This window comes from Danio rerio, chromosome 7 (assembly GCF_052040795.2).
Source record: "Danio rerio strain M-AB ecotype USA chromosome 7, GRCz13ab, whole genome shotgun sequence".
NCBI lineage: Eukaryota > Metazoa > Chordata > Actinopteri > Cypriniformes > Danionidae > Danio > Danio rerio.
Window position 1 is genome coordinate 75,815,001 of NC_141027.1, and position 20,807 is coordinate 75,835,807.

At 35.6% G+C, this 20,807-nt stretch overlaps 2 protein-coding genes across 3 annotated transcripts in view; both read left to right on the forward strand.

Annotated features, from left to right (window-relative positions):
- ctdnep1b (CTD nuclear envelope phosphatase 1b) overlaps nucleotides 1-9,854 on the forward strand; it is an 18,221-nt gene extending 8,367 nt beyond the window's left edge. The window contains 6 exon segments of the mRNA NM_001007440.2: nucleotides 557-623; nucleotides 786-904; nucleotides 1,978-2,166; nucleotides 2,265-2,376; nucleotides 5,524-5,608; nucleotides 8,666-9,854. Of these exon segments, the coding sequence (NP_001007441.2) occupies nucleotides 557-623; nucleotides 786-904; nucleotides 1,978-2,166; nucleotides 2,265-2,376; nucleotides 5,524-5,608; nucleotides 8,666-8,726 (633 nt within the window). The 3' untranslated portion in view covers nucleotides 8,727-9,854.
- A 2,519-nt stretch (nucleotides 9,855-12,373) lies between these two features.
- gabarapb (GABA(A) receptor-associated protein b) lies at nucleotides 12,374-20,046 on the forward strand. Of its 2 annotated transcripts, none has more exons than NM_001386387.1 (4): nucleotides 12,374-12,763; nucleotides 14,790-14,868; nucleotides 16,116-16,234; nucleotides 19,318-20,046. In NM_001386387.1, exons 1-4 carry the CDS (start codon nucleotides 12,674-12,676, stop codon nucleotides 19,381-19,383), a joined length of 354 nt encoding a protein of 117 aa, NP_001373316.1. In that variant the 5' UTR covers nucleotides 12,374-12,673; the 3' UTR covers nucleotides 19,384-20,046. The 2 variants fall into 2 exon arrangements, 1 of the variants encoding a protein (NP_001373316.1); XR_015494969.1 differs by having other exon boundaries at nucleotides 12,587-12,763; nucleotides 16,116-17,778; nucleotides 19,192-20,046.
- The last annotated feature ends 761 nt before the right edge of the window (nucleotides 20,047-20,807 follow it).

Sequence of the window (20,807 nt, forward strand, 5' to 3'; positions counted from 1 at the left end):
AGTAGGAAGAATTTTTTTTTTCTGGTGGTCCTAAATTCTTTTTGGTGCTCCTAAATATTTGAAGTATACCAAGTAAAAAAGTTAATATCGAGCCCTGTATTATGCAAATAAAACTTTTATTTTGGATATGATATCAATACTACTAATCAAATATAAAAATTAATAATTAAATAATGAAATTAATATCTGTTTATCCTTCCATCGGTCCCTCTATTTATCCCTTTATCCCCCAAGAAATTGTAATATATTTATCTTCTTTAGTGTTTTTAGTGATTTCATTATTTTGTCTGAATTCTTCTTCATCTTCATTCACCATTTATATGCAAGCTTTATCAAACCTGCACTTATGAATTGTTTAAATATCCTTTCTTTCTACTGTTTTGTAGAGATCAATGTGTTTAGGAAATTTCTGAATGCATTAAAATGTAAAATGTCTTTATTAAATCCAATCGAGCATATGCACAGTAATGTATCAGGAGCTTGTTTGTTGTACACGTCTGATGAAGTGTGCTTGACAGAGGTGACTGTTTCCTGTTTTCTCTTCTTCCTGTTCTAGATCATCCAGTATCAGACAGTGCGATATGACGTTTTATCATTGTCGCCCATTTCCAGAAACAGACTCAGTGAGTATTTCTTCTCTTGTTTTTGAGATCACAACCGAAAGCAGAAGTGTTCTGTTCACACTTTTAGCATCTCAGGCCTGTGTGTGAATTGTCATTGAGACTGTTGTTTGTGTGTGTGTGTGTGTTTTGTGGTCTAACATGTCAGTGTGTGTTTCTGCTCAGACAACGTGAAGCGAAAGATCCTGGTTTTAGATCTGGATGAGACGTTGATTCATTCCCATCACGATGGGGTCCTCAGACCGACAGTACGGCCTGGTACACCACCAGATTTCATCCTCAAAGTAAGATCAGAAATCTTTTCAATCACAGACTACATTACGTATGCACTATAATAATGCACATCTGTTGAATAAATAAAAAAAATTATTATAAATACATTATAATAATCTGTTGACCAAAGTTTCTAGGACATCCGAACCTGTTCTTGACCAGGGTAGTTTTTGATGGTTATTTATTTTTATTTATTATTGTTGTTGTAATAATATGTAATTTTAATTATGATTGCTGAGATATGTATACATTATATATATACACACACACACATATATTTGAAATTGAGTTATTTTATAATTACTAATTTAATATTTATGTATTATATATATATTATAAAACTTAGTTCAGGCTTAAATATTTTAAGTATATTATTATTATATTATGTGTTTTAATGCAAACTATAAACGTATGTTTAATTATACTCCAATTTTTGTTAACTAACATTTTTACATTTAAATATTAATGATTATTTAAACATTATAGAATTAAAGTGGCTTTATTATTTATTATTTTTAATTTAAATGCTGAAAAATATCTTAATATTATATATGGTATATTAAATATCATTTTACAGTATTACATTTATTTGATTATTATTATTTTATACTTTATTAAATCCATTACTTAAATCAGTGTAATGCATGCCATTTTTAATATTGTAATTGTTAAAGGTTAGAATTTCTTTATTATTAAAAATTATTAAAAAAAAAAAAGACTTTCAGAAAAAGGAAAAATAATTGTGTGAGACTGAGAATAACGTCCGATTTACTTTCAGCCCTATAGACACTGCATTAGAAACACCTCGCGTAAGCGGTAATTAGTTTTTTTGTTATTTGACTCAAATATTACATTCATAAATGCATATAAATGTTCATACAATTTTTTAAAAATGAAAATAATAAAAGCTTTCAAGGATATCAAGTAAACCGTTAATGACTGTTAAACGTCTTGTAAAAAGGGTCCATTATTATAATCATTAGTCAAATTCATTAACTAATTAACCGTAAATAATAGCATTTTTCATCCTTATTTAAAAACTCTAAATGTCTAGTTTCTCTCACATGACCTGTTGTTGTTTCAGGTGGTAATAGACAAGCACCCGGTCAGATTCTTTGTCCATAAACGGCCGCACGTGGACTTCTTCCTGGAGGTGGTCAGTCAGTGGTATGAGTTAGTAGTTTTCACTGCTAGTATGGAGATCTATGGCTCCGCAGTAGCGGATAAACTAGATAACAACAAGGCAATCCTCAAAAGAAGATACTACAGACAGGTAAGCCACTCAAATGCTGCACGAGTCGTTAATCTTAAGCCTTTAAAATTTGGAAATAATTAATACATACCGTCTGTCCTTTGTGTTTGCCTTTGCAGCACTGTACGCTGGATTCAGGTAGTTATATTAAAGACCTGTCAGTCGTACACGATGACTTATCAAGTGTAGTTATTCTCGACAACTCACCGGGAGCGTATCGAAGTCATCCAGGTGAGACTATAATAATACACTATTAAAAACATCGGAGCAATCAAAACATTTGTGGAAACTAGAGCTGTCGATTTGGGGTGTTAGTGTAAAGGCGGGGTGCTCAACCCTCTTCCTGGAGATCTACCTTCCTGCAGAGTTCACCTGCAACCTTGATCAAACACACCTGTCTTTAATTACCATGTGCTCCTTCAGATCCTATTTAGTTGGTTTAGTTGGGTTTGATCAGGGTTGGAGCTAAACTCTGCAGGAAGGTGGATCTTCAGGAACAGGGTTAAGCACCCCTGGTCCAAAGTGAAGTGGAAGTTGGTGAGACTTTTGTTTTAGTATGTTGATGTACTTCCAACTGAAATGGAATATTGAGTAGGGGGCGGGGCTTTCTTTTTGTGCATCATTCACTCATAGCAAACTAACGGTAAGGGGTGTGGTTAAGAACTGACATCGTCAGAGAAGCACCGCCCCTCTAAACACATGCAAACACTTTGATTGACAATTACCAAAACAACTTTTTTTCAGTGGGTTAAAATGCATGGATTAAATGTTCACCTAAATAATATCAATGCGTACTAACAAATAAACTTTCAACATATTGATTTCAAGCTGATTTTTAGCTAATATTTTTAATTAGTTATGGAAAATGCTGTTCTTCAAGGCAATTTAAAGTTTTTGTGAAATAAATTTAATGTTTAATCAAATCACATTGTCAAATAATCAAGTCTCTACTTGATGCTTTTCCCATTTAAAGAGAAAACTAAAATTGTAATCATTTAATTATTCCTACTATGGATATCAATGAACGTTTTTTTCAGCATTCTTCGAACTATCTCGTTGTTGCGATCAACAACAGCAAGTTCTAAACCAATTGAGTGGGAGAAAATGGTAGGAACATTTCAGTTTTGGAGTGAACTATCCTTTTGGTAATCAAATTTGAATTTTACATGCATTTTTATTGTTAGGTAGAGTGAATTTTAAGCTAGATTTAAGTGAAATTAGCTCATTTCATTAGTTTGAGCAGTTCATCAGCTCCCTGTATGTGGCATGAGGTGCTGCTTTTGCAGGATTAACTTGTGCACGAACAGTCATCCAGCTGGTCGCTCCGCATGATATCTGTGCTCGTGTACTTTAGGCTGTTTCACCCCTGACATATTTGGCATGTTCAGCATCACCGTAATCAAAAACTAAGCGCACATAGGATTTAATAAGTGGCGTTATTACATGGTCACAACAGAAAACAACCAAGTACAACAGTTTCCTGATTTTTAGTTTCAAATATATATATCTGAATATACATTTAATATATTCTGACTTCTTGAAAAGTTGAAATTGTAAGGTCCAATGATTTCCACAATGTAGGGAATCCTGTTGTGAAAGAAAATTTGGCAAACTTTTAAATAATAATAAAAAAAAGATGTAGACCTAATCAAACTGTGCTATAGTAAAATACACATTTCAAATATATTTATATATGTATATGAAGGGGTGGCATGGTGGCTCAGTGGTCAGCACTGTCGCCTCACAGCAAGAAGGTTGCTGGTTCGAGTCCCGGCTGGGTCAGTTGGCATTACTGTGTGGAGTTTACATGTTCTCCTCGTGTTGGTGTGGGTTCCCACCGGGTGCTCCGGTTTCCCCCACAGTCCAAAGGACGTGCGATGAATTGAAATACTAAATTGGTCGTAGTGTATGAGTGTGTGTGTGAATGTGAAAGTGTATGGGTGCTTTCAAGTACTGGGTTGTGCCTGGAAGGGCATCCGCTGCGTAAAACAAATGCCGGAATAGTTGTCAGTTCATTCCACTGTGGCGACCCCTGATAATTAAGGGACTAAGTTGAAGGAAAATGAATGAATATGTATATGATAAAGTTAAAATTTATATATTTAAAATATTTTGTGCATAATTATTGATATATTTTTAATGTAAAAACAGCTGCAATCAATATTCGTAGCCTCCTTAAGAGATTTTTTTTCCTGATTGACTACAGAACAAATCACTGTTGTTCTGCTTAATTAGCCTTAGTTAAACCTTTAAATTACACTTTAAGCTGAATACCAGGATCTTGCAAAACAGCTAGTTAAATATACTGTCACCATGGCAAAGATAAAAGTTATAAATAGATACCTTTGTCTTCATCTCTATAAATGGCCACTCAGACAGAAGTTACTCTTATTCAGGTTGCCTTTATTAATACAATTTTCTTTTCTTTTTTTATTGGAGAACTCTCGTTTTAAACACAAAAGTGTATTTAAAGAGTAATTCACCGTTTTTAGATATTTTAGATATTAGAGATCAAATTTTTGGCTAAAAGGTCTTTTGAAACATTAAAAACTCTTTTGAAGCATTATTGTATTTTTTTTTCACCCGCCATGTTCAACAAATCACATACATTCATATGGAGGACGAAACTGCCAAAAACAATGAATAAATAAATATGCAAATTTATAAATAACTGAGTTAATAAATCCATAAATTCCTGAAAAAAAAACAATAAAGAAAGAAATAAATAAATATGCAAATAAATAAATGTGTGTGTGTATATATTGTAATGTCATGCAATATTTAATTTATATATATATATATATATATATATATATATATATATATATATATATATATATATATATATATATCAAAAGTCAGTCAAAAAAAATTGCATGCAATTTTTTTCTTATGATCAACCAATGGTGTCAAAAAGACCGCCTTCTAATGATTGACAGACACCCTCTCATTTGCATGTTGAGCTGAGGAAAAGTAAGTTCGTGAATAAAGGTTTGAAAGGGAAATCAGCTTTTAAGTTTAGCATTTTCTTATTCTCCCAACATTTGTGTAATTAATCAAATTATTTATTTGCCCACACTAAGTATTTATGTATTTATTTATGCAGGAATTTGTGGATTTTATATATACATTTATTAATTTGCATAGCTATATAATTCATTGTTTTATTTATGCAGAAATGTATGGATTTATTTACTCGTTTATTTATATATTTGTGTGTTTTATTTTTTCATTGTATTTGCATGTTTTGTCCTCCATACATTCAGTCAATCCCCATTAGACAAAATCAAGTCCTGCTTTGAAGTTTTTGGTGTTGTTTGAGGAGTCCTTTCACTTGGATACACCTTGTTAACGCTTCTCTTATTTCCTGACCCACAGATAATGCAATACCTATAAAGTCATGGTTTAGTGACCCCAGTGACACAGCACTTCTTAACCTGCTGCCCATGCTGGATGCACTAAGGTAAAGGTTGAGGACTTGCTGAAAACCCAGTCTAATGGTTATTATTGTGTTCACTCAATGCTGCTACATTCACAGTGCAGGCAAATGTGGCTCAAATCTGATTATTATTTTTTGTTTGCTTATTGTTTACTCATAATGTGGCACATGTCTGTTTTTGTCAGAACTCTGTGAATGCCACAAAAAAAGGTCATCTAATGAAATTATGCTCATATGGCAAGAAAAATAGAATTTTGCTTTACTTTTTTCCCCAGTCAAATCAAATCACTTTTATTGTCGCATCATCAGCAGCACGTTTGCTATGATGAGTGAAAAGCTTAGGTGCTGGCTCCAGACAGTGCTAAATACAACGACATACTCCAAAACAATATACGATTAACAGTTAAATACAGTCTGTTAATACGAAAAAGAACACGCATATTGCACGCATATGTAGACACAAATAGGTTGTTTGCAATAACATGGTTCTGTTAAAGCGCGAAATTCAGATGGAGGGCAGGAAGTAAAAAAAATTAACAGGAGACATGGAGGAAAGTCTGTATTTTTGTAATTTATAGCATGTTTCGAAGGGGATACAAATAGAAAATATCCTCATATGTTGGGCATGATCCTAATATGAAGAGGTGCATCTGGAAAGTATCTATAGCACTTTACTTTTTCTCATGTTTTTATGCTACAGCCTTATTCCACAATGCATTAAATTCAATAATGTCCTCAAAATTCAACACACAATACCCCATAAAGACAATGTGAAAAAATAATTTTTGAATTTGTTGCAAACTAATTACAAATAAAAAAAACCCTGAAAAATCACAAGTCCACAAGGCCTTTGCTCAACAAACTGTGAAGTTGAATGACTACATTAAAACCTATGCTAATAAATCTTTCAGATTGGGTGCTAGTAGCTGGGATGCACAAGAAAAGAAACCAAAAAGCCACTCAGGCGACATCCTTGCATCCTTTTTATTTACAATCTCCTCACTGCTACTTCTCATGGCACTCATTTTCGCATGTGTTGTTCATCTGACCTAAAGTTACAAAGTGTGAGTGCGTGGTTTCCTTCATCATTTGCAATGGCGCTCCCCTGGCGACCATCAACTATTTTCTCAGAGGATGACAAACAGACAAACCATTACTGTAGCTCAAATACAAGTTTATGGAGGAAAGTAAAAAGCGCTGCAGTGTTTGGGTGCGCTGTGTTTGTCTGAGGTAATTAGTGTACTGTTTCTGAAATGTGTATATTCCATATTAAGTGTGGAGCAGATTGGTTAGTACGACTTGAATGAACTATGGTGCCCTTGCGGCATTCGGAAAAGTTGAGATGTTTTCATCTAGGTGCGGCTGGAAAATGTGCAGTTCACAACATGTGCGTGTCATTCCCCTAAGCTTATTGGCATTGCTTCCAAGGTTTACGCTCAGCAGTTTTAATAAAACTATATCGCGTCATACCGAAACTACATACCGGATCTTTCTTTCTTTATTTTTTATCAATGTTGACAGTAGTGTTCTATCAATAAATATGGATACCGATTTTATCGCCAGCCCTAACCGTACGTTCACACCAAAAGTGGCAAGAGCGTCACAGCAGCCGGAAGTCATTCATTTTCAATAAGAGCCGGCGGCGATAAGTGGCAAGGAGCAGTGCGGCACGTCTTCTCCGGCGTGGGCGTCGAGGAGAGTTGAAATCAAGTCAACTTTATGGTAATGAGCTATGACGCGGTTCGGCGGCAAGCAATCAGAATGAAGACGTCCATCGCTTGATATGAGTTCAGAGAACACAGACCTGTGAACTTTGGTTCCGACCACAGTTGTTCCCAAGGGTTTGATGATTGCGGTCGCTGAATTATTAATTATTTACAATGTTTTCTTACAGTATTACGCCCCAAGTCTAGGGGAAACAAAAAGGGCATAATAAACGAAGAAAAAACAAATGTGTTGGGGTGGTGGATTTCCCAAACTAAACAAAACTTAAAGCAAAAGATTCCCTTCGGTCGACAACCAAACACACACTCAATTGAGAGTATATATGAAGATATTTATTATAGAAAAATAGGGTTTATATAAATGAGCATTTCGTCAGGGTGACCACAGTCCAAAATAACAAACAAAAGAATCTATAAAATAAATCCACTAAATTACCTATTACTATTTAAAGAAAAATACAAGAATCTTACCTTACTCCCTAACATAAACAAAGTCAAAAGTAATCAAATAAATAGGCAGGTCACCCCTACACGCTCAAACTCTCAAAAATATTTAAACATATGATGGTCATCAATACAAAGTTGGTTGTTGTTGGTCGTCGGCCGAAGGGGTGAGGGAAACCCAGGAGCTCCACTCCAAATACCGAACGCACAGAAATGAGCTCCTCGAACCCTGCCGGAAGCTCCTTTTTATACGTGCTTTTGCGACCAGCAGCCAATCAGATCAGGGAATCACGCCGGTATGGGGAGCCTATGAAACAACAGAAAAACAACAAGAAGGCGGGACAAAAGAAAAAGACAGGACAATCCGCAATAATAAATATTTAAATAAACTCCAGTCGTAACACAGGAACATGCATTAAATAACTTACTGGCGAGTTACTGATGTGCATTAATGTTACACATATTTATCTTAAAAAAGCGGGAATCTCACACTACGTGACAGTACAGAACAGTATTACTGCTTCAGGATATTTCAGACATATGGACACATATTGGATAAATAGAGCAAAGCCACACCACACGCAACTTGATCTTCCATTGTTAAATGAATTTGATAAGAAGTGTGCAACATTTTCACACTAGAAACATGTTTTATGCAAGAATGTAACTGATATGCTGCAACGGCTCCTTTAAATACGAGATCAATGTAGCGAGTTTTGATGCTCTCGCCGCCGGAGCTGAAGACAGACATCGTTGTCGCCAGAGCGACCTTGGACGCTCTCGCCACTTTCGGTTTGAACGTACAGTAATGCCAGATGCAGTCTGGTGCAGCCCTAGATTTGAGCTCAAAGCCTCGCAGTGCGAATGTAGCCCTGAACTCAAATGCATCTTTAATGTATGTTCCCTCTTTCAGGTTCACCGCAGACGTACGATCCGTCCTGAGCAGAAATCTCCACCAGCATCGGCTCTGGTGATCATCCGGCCGTTTTTCATTTGTTTCTGCTTCTCGATCTGGCATCCGCCTCTCCGTTAGCCCTTCGCCTCCTACAGAACAGCCTTACAGGAGGCCTATAAAGAGGAGAGTCAATCTGAACTCAAAATGAGATGCACACTTTAGGATGCTTCGAGAAGCTTTCGTTTTGCCTAGTTTGTGTTCTCTTCAAAATGGAGTCTCTGCCTTACAGCTCTACCTATGCTGATCGTGTATGTATGTATGTATGTGTGTGAGTTATGTGTGTGTGTGTGTGTACGAGGACATCTGCTGTCTTTCTTTTTAAATATTTGAGGATGCTGGGATAAGGAAAACAACAAACAGACCTTTTCTTGACTTGCGTCTTCAATCCCAGCTTGGGACACCATACCTCACTTCACAAAGTGGTGCAGATCTGCTAAATGCACTGGATAAAACGAGGCCACTCGGAAGTGGACACGACACTCTGCACATCTAATAGAGTTGACTGGAAGAAGTGGATTATGACAGACCGGTAGACTTCAGGGTAATCGGGGTAAAGCGTTGTATATGCTATTATTGAGGTACTGTGTTGGAAGACATGGGTTTTAATGACTTGTGTGATTGTGAGATTGTTTCTCCACACTCTGCAGAAAATAATGATGTTTTATTCTTTTGGCCAATTAATCTATTTTATTCTCGGCGCTAAATGAATTTATCATAAATTATCAGGGAGGATGTGAAGGAGTTTGAGCTGAAGAAGCCGAATGACAGATTTTAAGCCTTTTCTTCTCTACAGAATGTATGTGGTCGATTATGAAATCACTTGGACGCCTTTTTTCAAATGTTTTTCTTTTCTGATAATGTAATAATGGTAAGACTTGAATTTCTAAAACTTGTACTTCATTGTATTGAAGAGCTGACTGAGCAACAGACCACCCCCCCCCTCTCTCTCTCTCTGTTTTTTTTTTTTTTTTTTTTTTTTTTTTTTTTTTTTTTTACACTCAAGGCCTTGTTGGTTTGTCTGTGCACCTGTCAGATAAAGTCAGTTCTGTTCTCCTCCATCTAACACTTGTTAAGTCTCAAGGCAGCTTCCTGGGACACAAGTCCATAGACCTGTGCACGTTACTAATAAAAACGTGTCACTATCTGATGTTCTCGCTTCCGTTTTCATTTGCAGTACAGTGAAATGTTGAACTGGGACTGTTGAAGATGGAGTGTTCTGCTAAATTTCTGTCTGTCGCTCGGTCTGTCTGTTTATTTTTCTGCCTGTCTTTCATCTGTCTACCTGTCTGTTTGTCTCTGTCTATCTGTATATCTTTCTGCCTGTCTTTCTATCTGTCTGTTTGGGTATCTATCTATCTATCTATCTATCTATCTATCTATCTATCTATCTATCTATCTATCTATCTATCTATCTATCTATCTATATCTATCCATCCATCCCTCTGTCTATCTTTCTATTGTTCTATCTATCTGTCTATCTCAACCATCCATCCGTCCGTATGTCTTTCTGCCTGTCTGTTTATCTTTCTGCCTGTCTTTCTATCTATCTATCTATCTGTCTATCTATATTTCTGTCTGTCTGTCTGTCTGTTTGTCTTTCTGCCTGTCTGTCTGTCTGTCTGTCTATCTATCTATCTATCTATCTATCTATCTATCTATCTGTCTGCCTTTCTGCCTGTCTATCTATCTGTCTGTCTGTCTGCCTGTCTTTCTGCCTGTCTATCTATCTGTCTGTCTTTGTCTTTCTGTCTATCTATCTATCTATCTATCTATCTATCTATCTATCTATCTATCTATCTATCTATCTATCTATCTATCTGTCTATCTATCTATCTATCTATCTATCTAGTTCTTGAGTGGCAAGCAGAGGACTACAGTTTAATAAATATTGCAGCTGTTGGACAACATAATGTACTTTTAAGGCTTTTTAGGAGAGAATGTAGTTGTTTAGATTGCAACTATGCAGTTTATTTATAATGATAGTGCCTATTTTAAATATTTATAATTTCGGAGATCAGCCGGTCATACTAAGCAAAGACGGTTGATGTTCCGCCACAAGATGGTAACAGAGACTGCATAATAAGTCCTGATGCTGTGTTCACACCAGACGCGGAACGCTCGGATAAATCACGCTATTCACACATAAATAGACGCGTCAACATTTAAGTTTACTCGTTTCATTCACGCATCAAATCCACTTCACAACAGATGCGGATTTGCGTGATGGGCAGGGCTTCTGTCTGCCCGGTGACCCTAGCTTCATTGCTAAATGGCTAACATGGATTTTATTGAGAAAATAACAGTGTTTATGAGCTTTATGAAGGCTGAAAAACAGCGTTGATTCGTTGGGAGCAGTGTCTGAGTCCACTTGATCTTTTTAAAACTCACACCGAACTCTGTGAGTTTTAAAACTCCTCCAGAAACTTAACCTGGATGATGGAAATATTCTTCTGATTGAGCCGAGCCCAGTTTGATGAACTGTTGTCGGTGTGTGCAGGAGGATTTTCCCTAGGGACACCAACAACAGGCTCTACATCATAATCACGCCATTTGTGCGTATCTTAACATGCAAATCACTCACGCTTGATGCTTCTTCCACGTCTGGTGGGAACGCAGCATTAAGGGGGAAAAACAGCAATTTCTCAGCATTTAATAGGTAAGTGACATTCTAAGTCGATCTCTCTCTTTTGCATGTTGTAGTGCTGCATTTTTACCACAGTAATCTGCTGTATTTGCAAGTGGGAAATCTCTGTAGACTGATGGAATTTCATGCCGTTCAGCCTTATAATCTTAAAATGTGAGCAAAATCAGCTGTTTTGTCTTCACTTTAGACATTACGCTAGAGAATCGTTCAAACACTAGCTGTAAAGTGACGTTGGTGAATTAGTAACTAGTTTCTGCTGTTCTGACGTCAGCTGCAGATGTGAATGAATGGTGGAAGAAAGTAGTTCCTCTTGGGAAAAAAGGGTGTGCATATTTTGATATTTTTATTATTTATTTTTTTTACACACGATTATGCTGTCAAACTGTTACATAAATGCAATATCACACACGTAGCAGTGCAATATGGCTGCATATCGGCACTGGTGGGAGGTGTGCATTGGCTCTATATATAATGAAATAAATTAAGAGACTTGAAAAACTGGGGCAAAATGTTTGAGTAAAATATTAAGTTATGATGATACAAAATCTCATTTATTTATATGTCAAGAGTATCACAAAATCATCGAATATTGGTTTCTTAAGTTTTGAAGTGAAATCCTAGGTTTTGTTGTCCAATAACTATTTAAAATGTTTTATGCAAAAAAAGCTCTCATATGCTCAAAACAACAACTGAGTATTCATTTTAAATCATGTTTGTTTGCAAAAGAGCTTATGAACTGATTAAAATGAGTTGTATGTATATGTGTTTACATACACATATTTAGCTCGCATATAATGTCTTGTATAAAATTACATTTGTAACGCTAGTTTTTTTTCTAATGAGGGTAGGTTTGCATTTTTTTTTTACTTTTTTTTTTCAAAAACAATGTCGTCTCTCCGTAATGAGTGGTTTATTGGAAATATTTGGATATTTATTTCTGGCTAAAAACACCGCTGCGTCACTTCGTATAGCGGAAGTGGGTAGAGACGGTCATATGACCGACCGCAGCACCGCTTCACGCATTTACAGTATGACTGAAAAACTAGTTCTCACCTCAGTCAACAAAACAAGATTTCAGAGAATACACCAGTAAACCGTCGAGCACCTTCAACAGATGTTGATGTAAATACTTCAAATAGTTAATTTCGAAAGTGAGGTTTTCTTTAAAAAGCGACTTTTACTTAAAAAAATAATGTAAATAAACTCTGCGTGTGTTAATGCGCCGAGGGGAAAGCACAGCTGCTGTGTGTGAAGCGCCTGGTTACATCTCTGACAACACTGTGTGTGTTTGTGACACAAATTTACTCTTAACAGCAACCACCATGAAGTTCCAATACAAAGAAGAGCATCCCTTTGAGAAGAGGCGATCAGAGGGAGAGAAAATCAGGAAGAAATATCCAGACAGGGTTCCTGTAAGTCGGTTTGTGTCGTATGAGATGTGTAAACAGAAGCTAGCGTTAAATGAACAACAACAAACGTAAAACGCGAAGTATTTGATGTGTTTTTCCTTATTCAGATGCTATATTTGTGATAAAACTGACTCATCTGTCGTTAATTGTTCTTTTTTACCATCATGTGCATTAATACAAACAGATTTAGCTTTTGTATCATGTGAAGGGCGAACATGATAAAGGCCTCGTTTGTAGTAACATGGTTTCTTTTTCATTATTTAAATAAAAAAACACATAGATGATTCTTGTTAAAAGCGTATTTTAACCCGTTAAAACAATACGTTCAAATTAAACTTGCTTTAAAGGCGAATGATTCAATACTCCTTCGGGTCGCTTTGTTTTCAACTGTCTCATCTGCTTTAACGTTAATCCATTAGGCTTGGTGAACAGATTGAACTCTTACAGTCTAATAAGAAGCGTATTATATGGATGTGTATGATCTTATTTCGCAATTGTGTGGTAAAATAATACATTTATGACCAGGGTGATAGGGCTGATTCTTAAAATAGCCTCCATGTCCTATACACTAGTCAACATGTTTACATCGCCATTCGTTTGCCTTATAAACAACAAAGCAAGCAACAATTGCATGATTAAGCATATTTAGCTATCATAGGAAAATCCTAAACCATGTTCTGTATTATATGAAGCTACGCGAGAATGTAGAGTTATGTTGGATCCATTTGAAATGCTTGTTCTTTACAAATATGAGAGATATTTCATTTTATTTATATATAAAAACCAAAAACAATTGTCATTTTGATCTATGTTGGTGTTTTTTGCACTTTATAGTCATGCTGGTTCATTTCTTTGCATGTTCGTTCAGCATTGTGGATAATGTAGTTGTTATTTAACACATATTTAGAATTGTTCTGTATTGTGATATGTTTTTATTAGTCTCCTGGGTTTTATGACCACTTAGGACTCAAGAAAATGTATTTATTTGTTTGAACCTGACATTAGCTCACAAGACTTCGTTTTGCTATAAGATGTCTATATTCAATGCTGTACATATAATGTTTGCTCACTGACGAATTCACTAGAATACTTTGTCATTTTTTTCCAAGCTCTTTTTTAAATTACTGATCCTGAAATGAACGTTTTACATTGTGGAGAAAACAAAAACAAAAAGCACAAACACCGTATTGGGCTTCTGAGTTTCGTACAGTTATCTTGTTCCTCATCTGCAGCCTAATTGTCAAAAATAGCACAGGTTTTCTCAGATCCTCTTTGCTCGAAGCCAAAAATCTCCCATTGTGGGCTTGAAATAAGATTTCGATTGAAAATAAACCTGCCGTTTCATCTGAGGGGATGTTTAAGTGACTGCAGTGTACTAAAAAGTTTAATGATGACAACACTGATCCATGAAAATGACTAAAAGCACTGTATTCTGCCTGCCAGGCTGGTAGGTAAAAAAAGAAACACTGCATGCTGGAGCTATGCAATATGACTATATTTATATTGTTTGGATGAAACAAAAGTCTATTGTTTCATATTATGCTCTTTCGTTTATTTTGTGGTGTCATAAAATACATAAAGCACATGTCTTTGGACTGTGGGGGAAACCCATGCAAACATGGGGAGAACATGCAAACTCCACACAGAAATGCACACTGACCCAGCCGGGACTCAAACCAGCGACCTTCTTGCTGTGAGGCGACAGTGCTTACCACTGAGCCACCATGTTGCCCATTTTGCATTTCATTCATTTATTTTCTTTTCAGCTTAGTCTCTTCATTAATCTGGAACCGCCTCGGTGGAATGATCCACCAACTTATCCAGCACATGTTTTATGCAGCAACCCATCACTGGGAAACACATTTTCAAAACTGCCTTTTCAGGCCTACAAAACACTGTTGTTGTGTAAATGAATGGCCAAAATGCATCATTTTGTTGTTAATTATGTAACGTAAACATCTCTTAAGGCTACCTGAACTGTACATTTAAAATGTCTATATTTAAAAGTGTTTCTTTTATTCTGTACTAGGTAATTGTGGAAAAAGCTCCTAAAGCCAGAATAGGTGACCTAGACAAGAAGAAATACCTGGTCCCTTCTGATCTGACTGGTAAGTCATTTCAAGATCAGATGACATTTTAAGTGACATATTTAAAAGGACCTTATCTTAGAATAGGTCAAACCTTATTTTTCACACACTGTACAATATTGCAGCACCTCTTTAGCGCTTTGGGACTGAGAAAAGCGCATTATAAATAAAATGTATTATTATTATTACCTCTATTTTTAATCTGTCTGAAACACTCTCAATAATAACAATGATAATAGACGTTATTTTATATAACATCGTTAAAAGTAGCATATCAAAGCACTGTGCAAGACATCCAAGACCTTACAATGGGATGTCAAGCCGCAGCTCTGCACAGTTTATTTCCAACCCTAATTAAACACACCTGATCAAACTAATTGAGTCCTTTATGCTTGTTGGAAACCTACCAGTAAAGCTACGGCCACACTAGAGTTTGAGCATGCGATATTCTGTCGTACGGCGCTGCGAAAAGGGGCGGGATTAAACAAGCGTAGACATTTTTAAAAGCGAGCGATTGCTCCTTGTTTTCAATTTCTGTCCAGAGATGACATGATTTGATCCTCGATTGGTCTCACGCAGTCAAGTGATGCGATTTCGCTGGTTGGAGTTCACCAAGCTTGAACTTTGCAAACTGCGAAACTGAACGCATGACCCTGCGTTTCCGGTGACGCATTTGCGTGTGTATGAATGGAAATCTATGGGAGGAAAAGCCTAGTGTGACCGCAGCTTTAGTGTGTTGAAGCAGGGTTGGAACTAAACTGCATGGCTGTGGCTTTCTAGGAACTGAGTTTGACCTCTCTGCCTTATAAGCTAGCAATAGAATTCTAAAATCAGTTGAAAAACTGACAGGAAGCCAGTGCAATTGTTTCAAAATAAAGGTCATGTGCTCACTTGCACTGTTCCTACTCAATTCTAGCCTCTGAATTTTGTAACAGTTGTAGTTTCTCCAAAGCCCTCCCTCCTTAAAAGATTAGTGCACTTCCTCACAGGTTAAAAATGTGGGTGTTCTCATTTCTGATAATATACTATCATTTGAAGCTTGAATTATTTATATCATGCATTACGGACTCGATACTTTCTCTTGCATAATATTTACAGTTTTTCTTATTTTCTCTCAACTAATAATCTGTTCTTTCTCACACATTAGTTACATTATGGAAATAGCAGTAATTCTGATTCTGTCAAAAAAATTAACGCTTTGAGAAATGTATTTTATGTTTTAAAAATGTATGCATCATTGTATTTAACTTTTTTTTTTTATATTTTAGTGGGCCAGTTTTACTTTCTCATCCGAAAACGAATCCACCTAAGAGCTGAAGATGCTCTTTTCTTCTTTGTAAACAACGTCATTCCCCCTACTTCCGCCACCATGGGCCAGTTGTACCAGGTATTTATAACGCCCTCTTACATGTTGACTGTTTTTTAAAAAAAATTTCCAGGGATCCCACAGGATGAAATTTGTAGAATATCATAAAAATTTTAAATGTCTTTTCCTTGGACTAAAATGGTCTAGTCTAGATAGTCCTGGATATGATTTTTTTATATACAGGTGTGGACAATATAAATGGCATCCTTCCCTTGAAGAAAAAAAAACTAATGTGATCAAATTCATTCGTTCATTCATTCATTCGTTTTCCTTCGGCTTAGTCCCTTTATTCATCAGGGGTCACCACAGCAAAATGAACCGCCAACTCATCCAGCATGTTTTACACAGCGGATGCCCTTCCAGCTGCAACCCAGTACTGGGAAACACCCATACACTCTTAGATTCACACACATTGACTACGGCCAATTTACTGCGCATGTCTTTGGACTGGGGAAAACCAGAGCACCCGGCATGCAAACATGCAAACTCCACACATGCCAACTAGCCCAACTGGTACTTAAACCAGCAACCTTCTTGCTGTGAGGTGACAGTGCTAACCACTGAGCCACCATGTCGCCCAGTGGTCAACTTGAAAATGAAAAAAGTGAGGATTAATCAAATATTACTGAAAATACACTAATGAAAATAAGACATTGCTTTGGAGTTGTGGTTCAACAGAAGCATTAAAAAGCCAAACTCATGAATCTGGCCTGGACAAAAATGAAGGCTACCAACAATTCTGTCCACGTCTGTGTATTATATAGATGTAGATTATGTAAATCAACACAGTTAGCTACCATTTATTATTTCAAGTGTTTAGGTGAACTCTTGGTTTTAATCGCTTTTTGATGTGAACAAATGACCAATTTCAGCATCAGCAACAGGGTCTTATAGGAGGCAGGATGTAGCAAGTACTAGAGAGCATTTGATTGGTCAAAAATTTGTTTAAATAACTTGTTGATTACTTGATTGATGTTTATATTTTCTTAATGTTGTCACTATTTCGGAGCACAGTTAATTATAGATAACCTTATAACACTAACATAGTGATGCTAACACCTACATTTTTTTACATTTTAACTTTAAGGGGACTTATCAAATCATTTTATAATGATTTTTATCGTCTTTATGGGGAATAAACGTATATTTTGTTTGTTTATTCTGTATATTATTGTTCTTAGGGTGCTTTCACACCTAGACATTTGTTTCGGAACCTGCCACCTTAATTAAGTTCGTTTGGCATGTGTGAATCCAGCAATCGTGCTCGGATCCTCCCCAAATCAATCGGTCCGAGATCGGCTGGATGATGTGGTCTTGGCTTGATTGAAATTAATTGGCCGGTCACAATTGCCAAAAACACCTTAATTGGCCAAGAATAATGCAATCGATGGATCAAATTATTATTATTTTTTCTTTGATAAAGATAAATATAAGATATACAGATATTAAAAGATATACTGCTTAGTGCTCATTATAGGTCATGAAGCGTTTCCACATCACCATTCACCAGCAACAGCACAACTATGCCACCCGCTCTCCTGACAGCTATCCCGGACGAGCCCCCAGTGCTCATTATAGGTCATGGATATTCAGCGTTTCAGTCATTAGAAGACAAGGAAAAAAAGGAAAAAATGCAATTCAATGTATCAAATTATTATTATTTTGCCTCTGCAATTGATTTTTAGTAACATTTTTAAAGTCTTTGATTTGTTTAAATGATTTATTATTTAATATATGAATCAACACTGTATGAATGCTATAGCCTAATTGAAAAGATTAAAAATAAAGCAATTCTATCTTACTTCTAGTCTCAACTGTAAAAAACCAATCTGTAATTTTACGTTTATTTCCGCCAGCTGGGGTGCCAGAAAAAAATGTAAAATAGCAGCAGTTAAATTACAGAAATTTACTGTAAAATAACGGATATTAAATTACAGAAATTTTTTTAAATTTAAATTTCTGTAATTTAATATCCGTTATTTTACTGCAAATTTCTGTCATTTAATATCCGTTATTTTACTGCAAATTTCTGTAATTTAATATCCGTTATTTTACTGCAAATTTCTGTAATTTAATATCCGTTATTTTACTGCAAATTTCTGTAATTTAATATCCGTTATTTTACTGCAAATTTCTGTAATTTAATATCCGTTATTTTACTGCAAATTTCTGTAATTTAATATCCGTTATTTTACTGTAAATTTCTGTCATTTAATATCCGTTATTTTACTGCAAATTTCTGTCATTTAATATCCGTTATTTTACTGTAAATTTCTGTCATTTAATATCCGTTATTTTACTGTAAATTTCTGTCATTTAATATCCGTTATTTTACTGCAAATTTCTGTAATTTAATATCCGTTATTTTACTGCAAATTTCTGTAATTTAATATCCGTTATTTTACTGCAAATTTCTGTAATTTAATATCCGTTATTTTACTGCAAATTTCTGTAATTTAATATCCGTTATTTTACTGTAAATTTCTGTCATTTAATATCCGTTATTTTACTGCAAATTTCTGTCATTTAATATCCTTTATTTTACTGTAAATTTCTGTCATTTAATATCCGTTATTTTACTGTAAATTTCTGTCATTTAATATCCGTTATTTTACTGCAAATTTCTGTCATTTAACTGCCGTTATTTTACTTTTTTTTCCTGTACCCTAGCTATTTGAAAAACCGTAAAATTACTGATTTTTAAAAAAAGTGTAGCTATGTTTCACACTTTAGCAAATGCGAAGCAAAAATATGTGATTAAAGATATATTTTCATATTTGTCTGCTTAGTGCTGTTGGACTCTCCTAGTCCCCCGTATTCAATTGTCAGTCAGAGGCTTTAAATAAGTTCAATCAATTTAATGAATCAAAAGCATACAGAGCTCTGGGCAGCAAAACGAAACCCTCTGCAATGTCAGTCATACGCCGGGGGCTCGTCCGGGATAATTCTGCTGGCAGTTATCCCGGACGAGCCCCCAGTGCTCAATATAGGTCATGGATATTTAGCTTTTCAGTCATTAGAAGTCAAGGAAAAGTCAGGCTTAGAGTGGGAACCCTGTTTATCAACATGGATGTATCTTAATAATTGATTTTTGTCCCCCACAGGAACATCACGAAGAAGATTTCTTCCTCTACATCGCCTACAGTGACGAGAGTGTGTATGGAGAATAGAGCCAAAGGGAAAACACACCCTCGACCCCTTCTTCCTTCCTCCTTAAACAATATATAGACGTCATGCTGGCAGCCTAGAGCTCTCAGAACTGAAGTATCAGATGCACTTTTGCTTTCGTTTTTTTTTTTTTTTTATCATATCTCCTTTTACATTTTTATCCTTTTGGTCTCACGTTGAAATCTGATGTTTCATCAGAAGCAGTTTCTTTTAAAACGGTGTCTTGCGAAATTGTCAAGCACTAGCGCTAATATAATAACTAAATACCATTGATGCGGTAACATTTTAAATCTGTTCCAGCTTATAAGCAGTTATGTGGCCATTTATAACATGCAGAACTTTCTTAGTCAAGCTCATTTCAAACCATTCTGACCATAAAGCGACGTTTGCTCCTTCTAGATGGTTTCTAACTAGCATGTGCAGTCCAGCACTCGCTGGTCAGTGAGGAATCAGACTAAAAGTGTTTTCTGTTTTCAGCTATAAGTCTAATATGCTGTTGATTTTTCTTTTATTATTGTACTTAAGCGAATGTAGATGGCTAGATTGATTTTAAGTTGTAAATCTGAAAGTGCAAGTTTTATTTGCAGGTTTGTTTTTTTTAATCTTGGTATTCAGCTGTATTTCTGGTACCCTTGATGATGACCATATAAATCAAACGCACACCAGTTTTGTCTGTTGTCATTTTTTTCCTCCGTATTGAAATAAACAGTCTGTTATACCTACGATGGAAGGTTTAGATGGAAACGTGGTCAATATTTAAAGGCACACTCCCCCTTTTTTTTTTTTTTTTTGGAAATAGTCTCAGTTTTACTTTACCTCAACAGCGAGATGCTAATGGTCTAATCTGATTCAATTCACTATGCTAAGCTAAGCTAAAACTGCTCCAGACCTTGAGATCGTCTGAATAGATAAAAAAAATGGTAAAACTCAACTCTTCAATATTAGTAGTTCCCCCCCCCAAAAAGGCACAGTGTTCCTTTAAGTATGGAAAATTGGTAATGATTGTCATCTTGTCCACAATTATCATATAGGATCTCCATTGTTTTTCATTTTAGATCATGTTTTCATTTAGATGTTTGGCACCACTGTTGTGTATGTTTAAGTGAATCCACACAAATGATTTTGGAAACAGTATATATTATCAATATTAATAAACACAACAATATATGATGTACAATGTGCTTTTCGGTTTAAAGGCAGTGTTTATGATGTGAGAAACGTTAGCATGAACTACAAATGACATAAAACTACAGTTCCCATGTTGTGTTCGGTGGGAAATCTGCAATAAGATAAATCTTATTCGAAGTCAAATTAGTTAGCAAAAGTTTACTTGGAGTGGTATATTTTTATAGATATGACCAAATATATAAGAGAAAATATACAACATTTTGATAGACAGACAGACAGGCATTAGGTAATGAAAGAA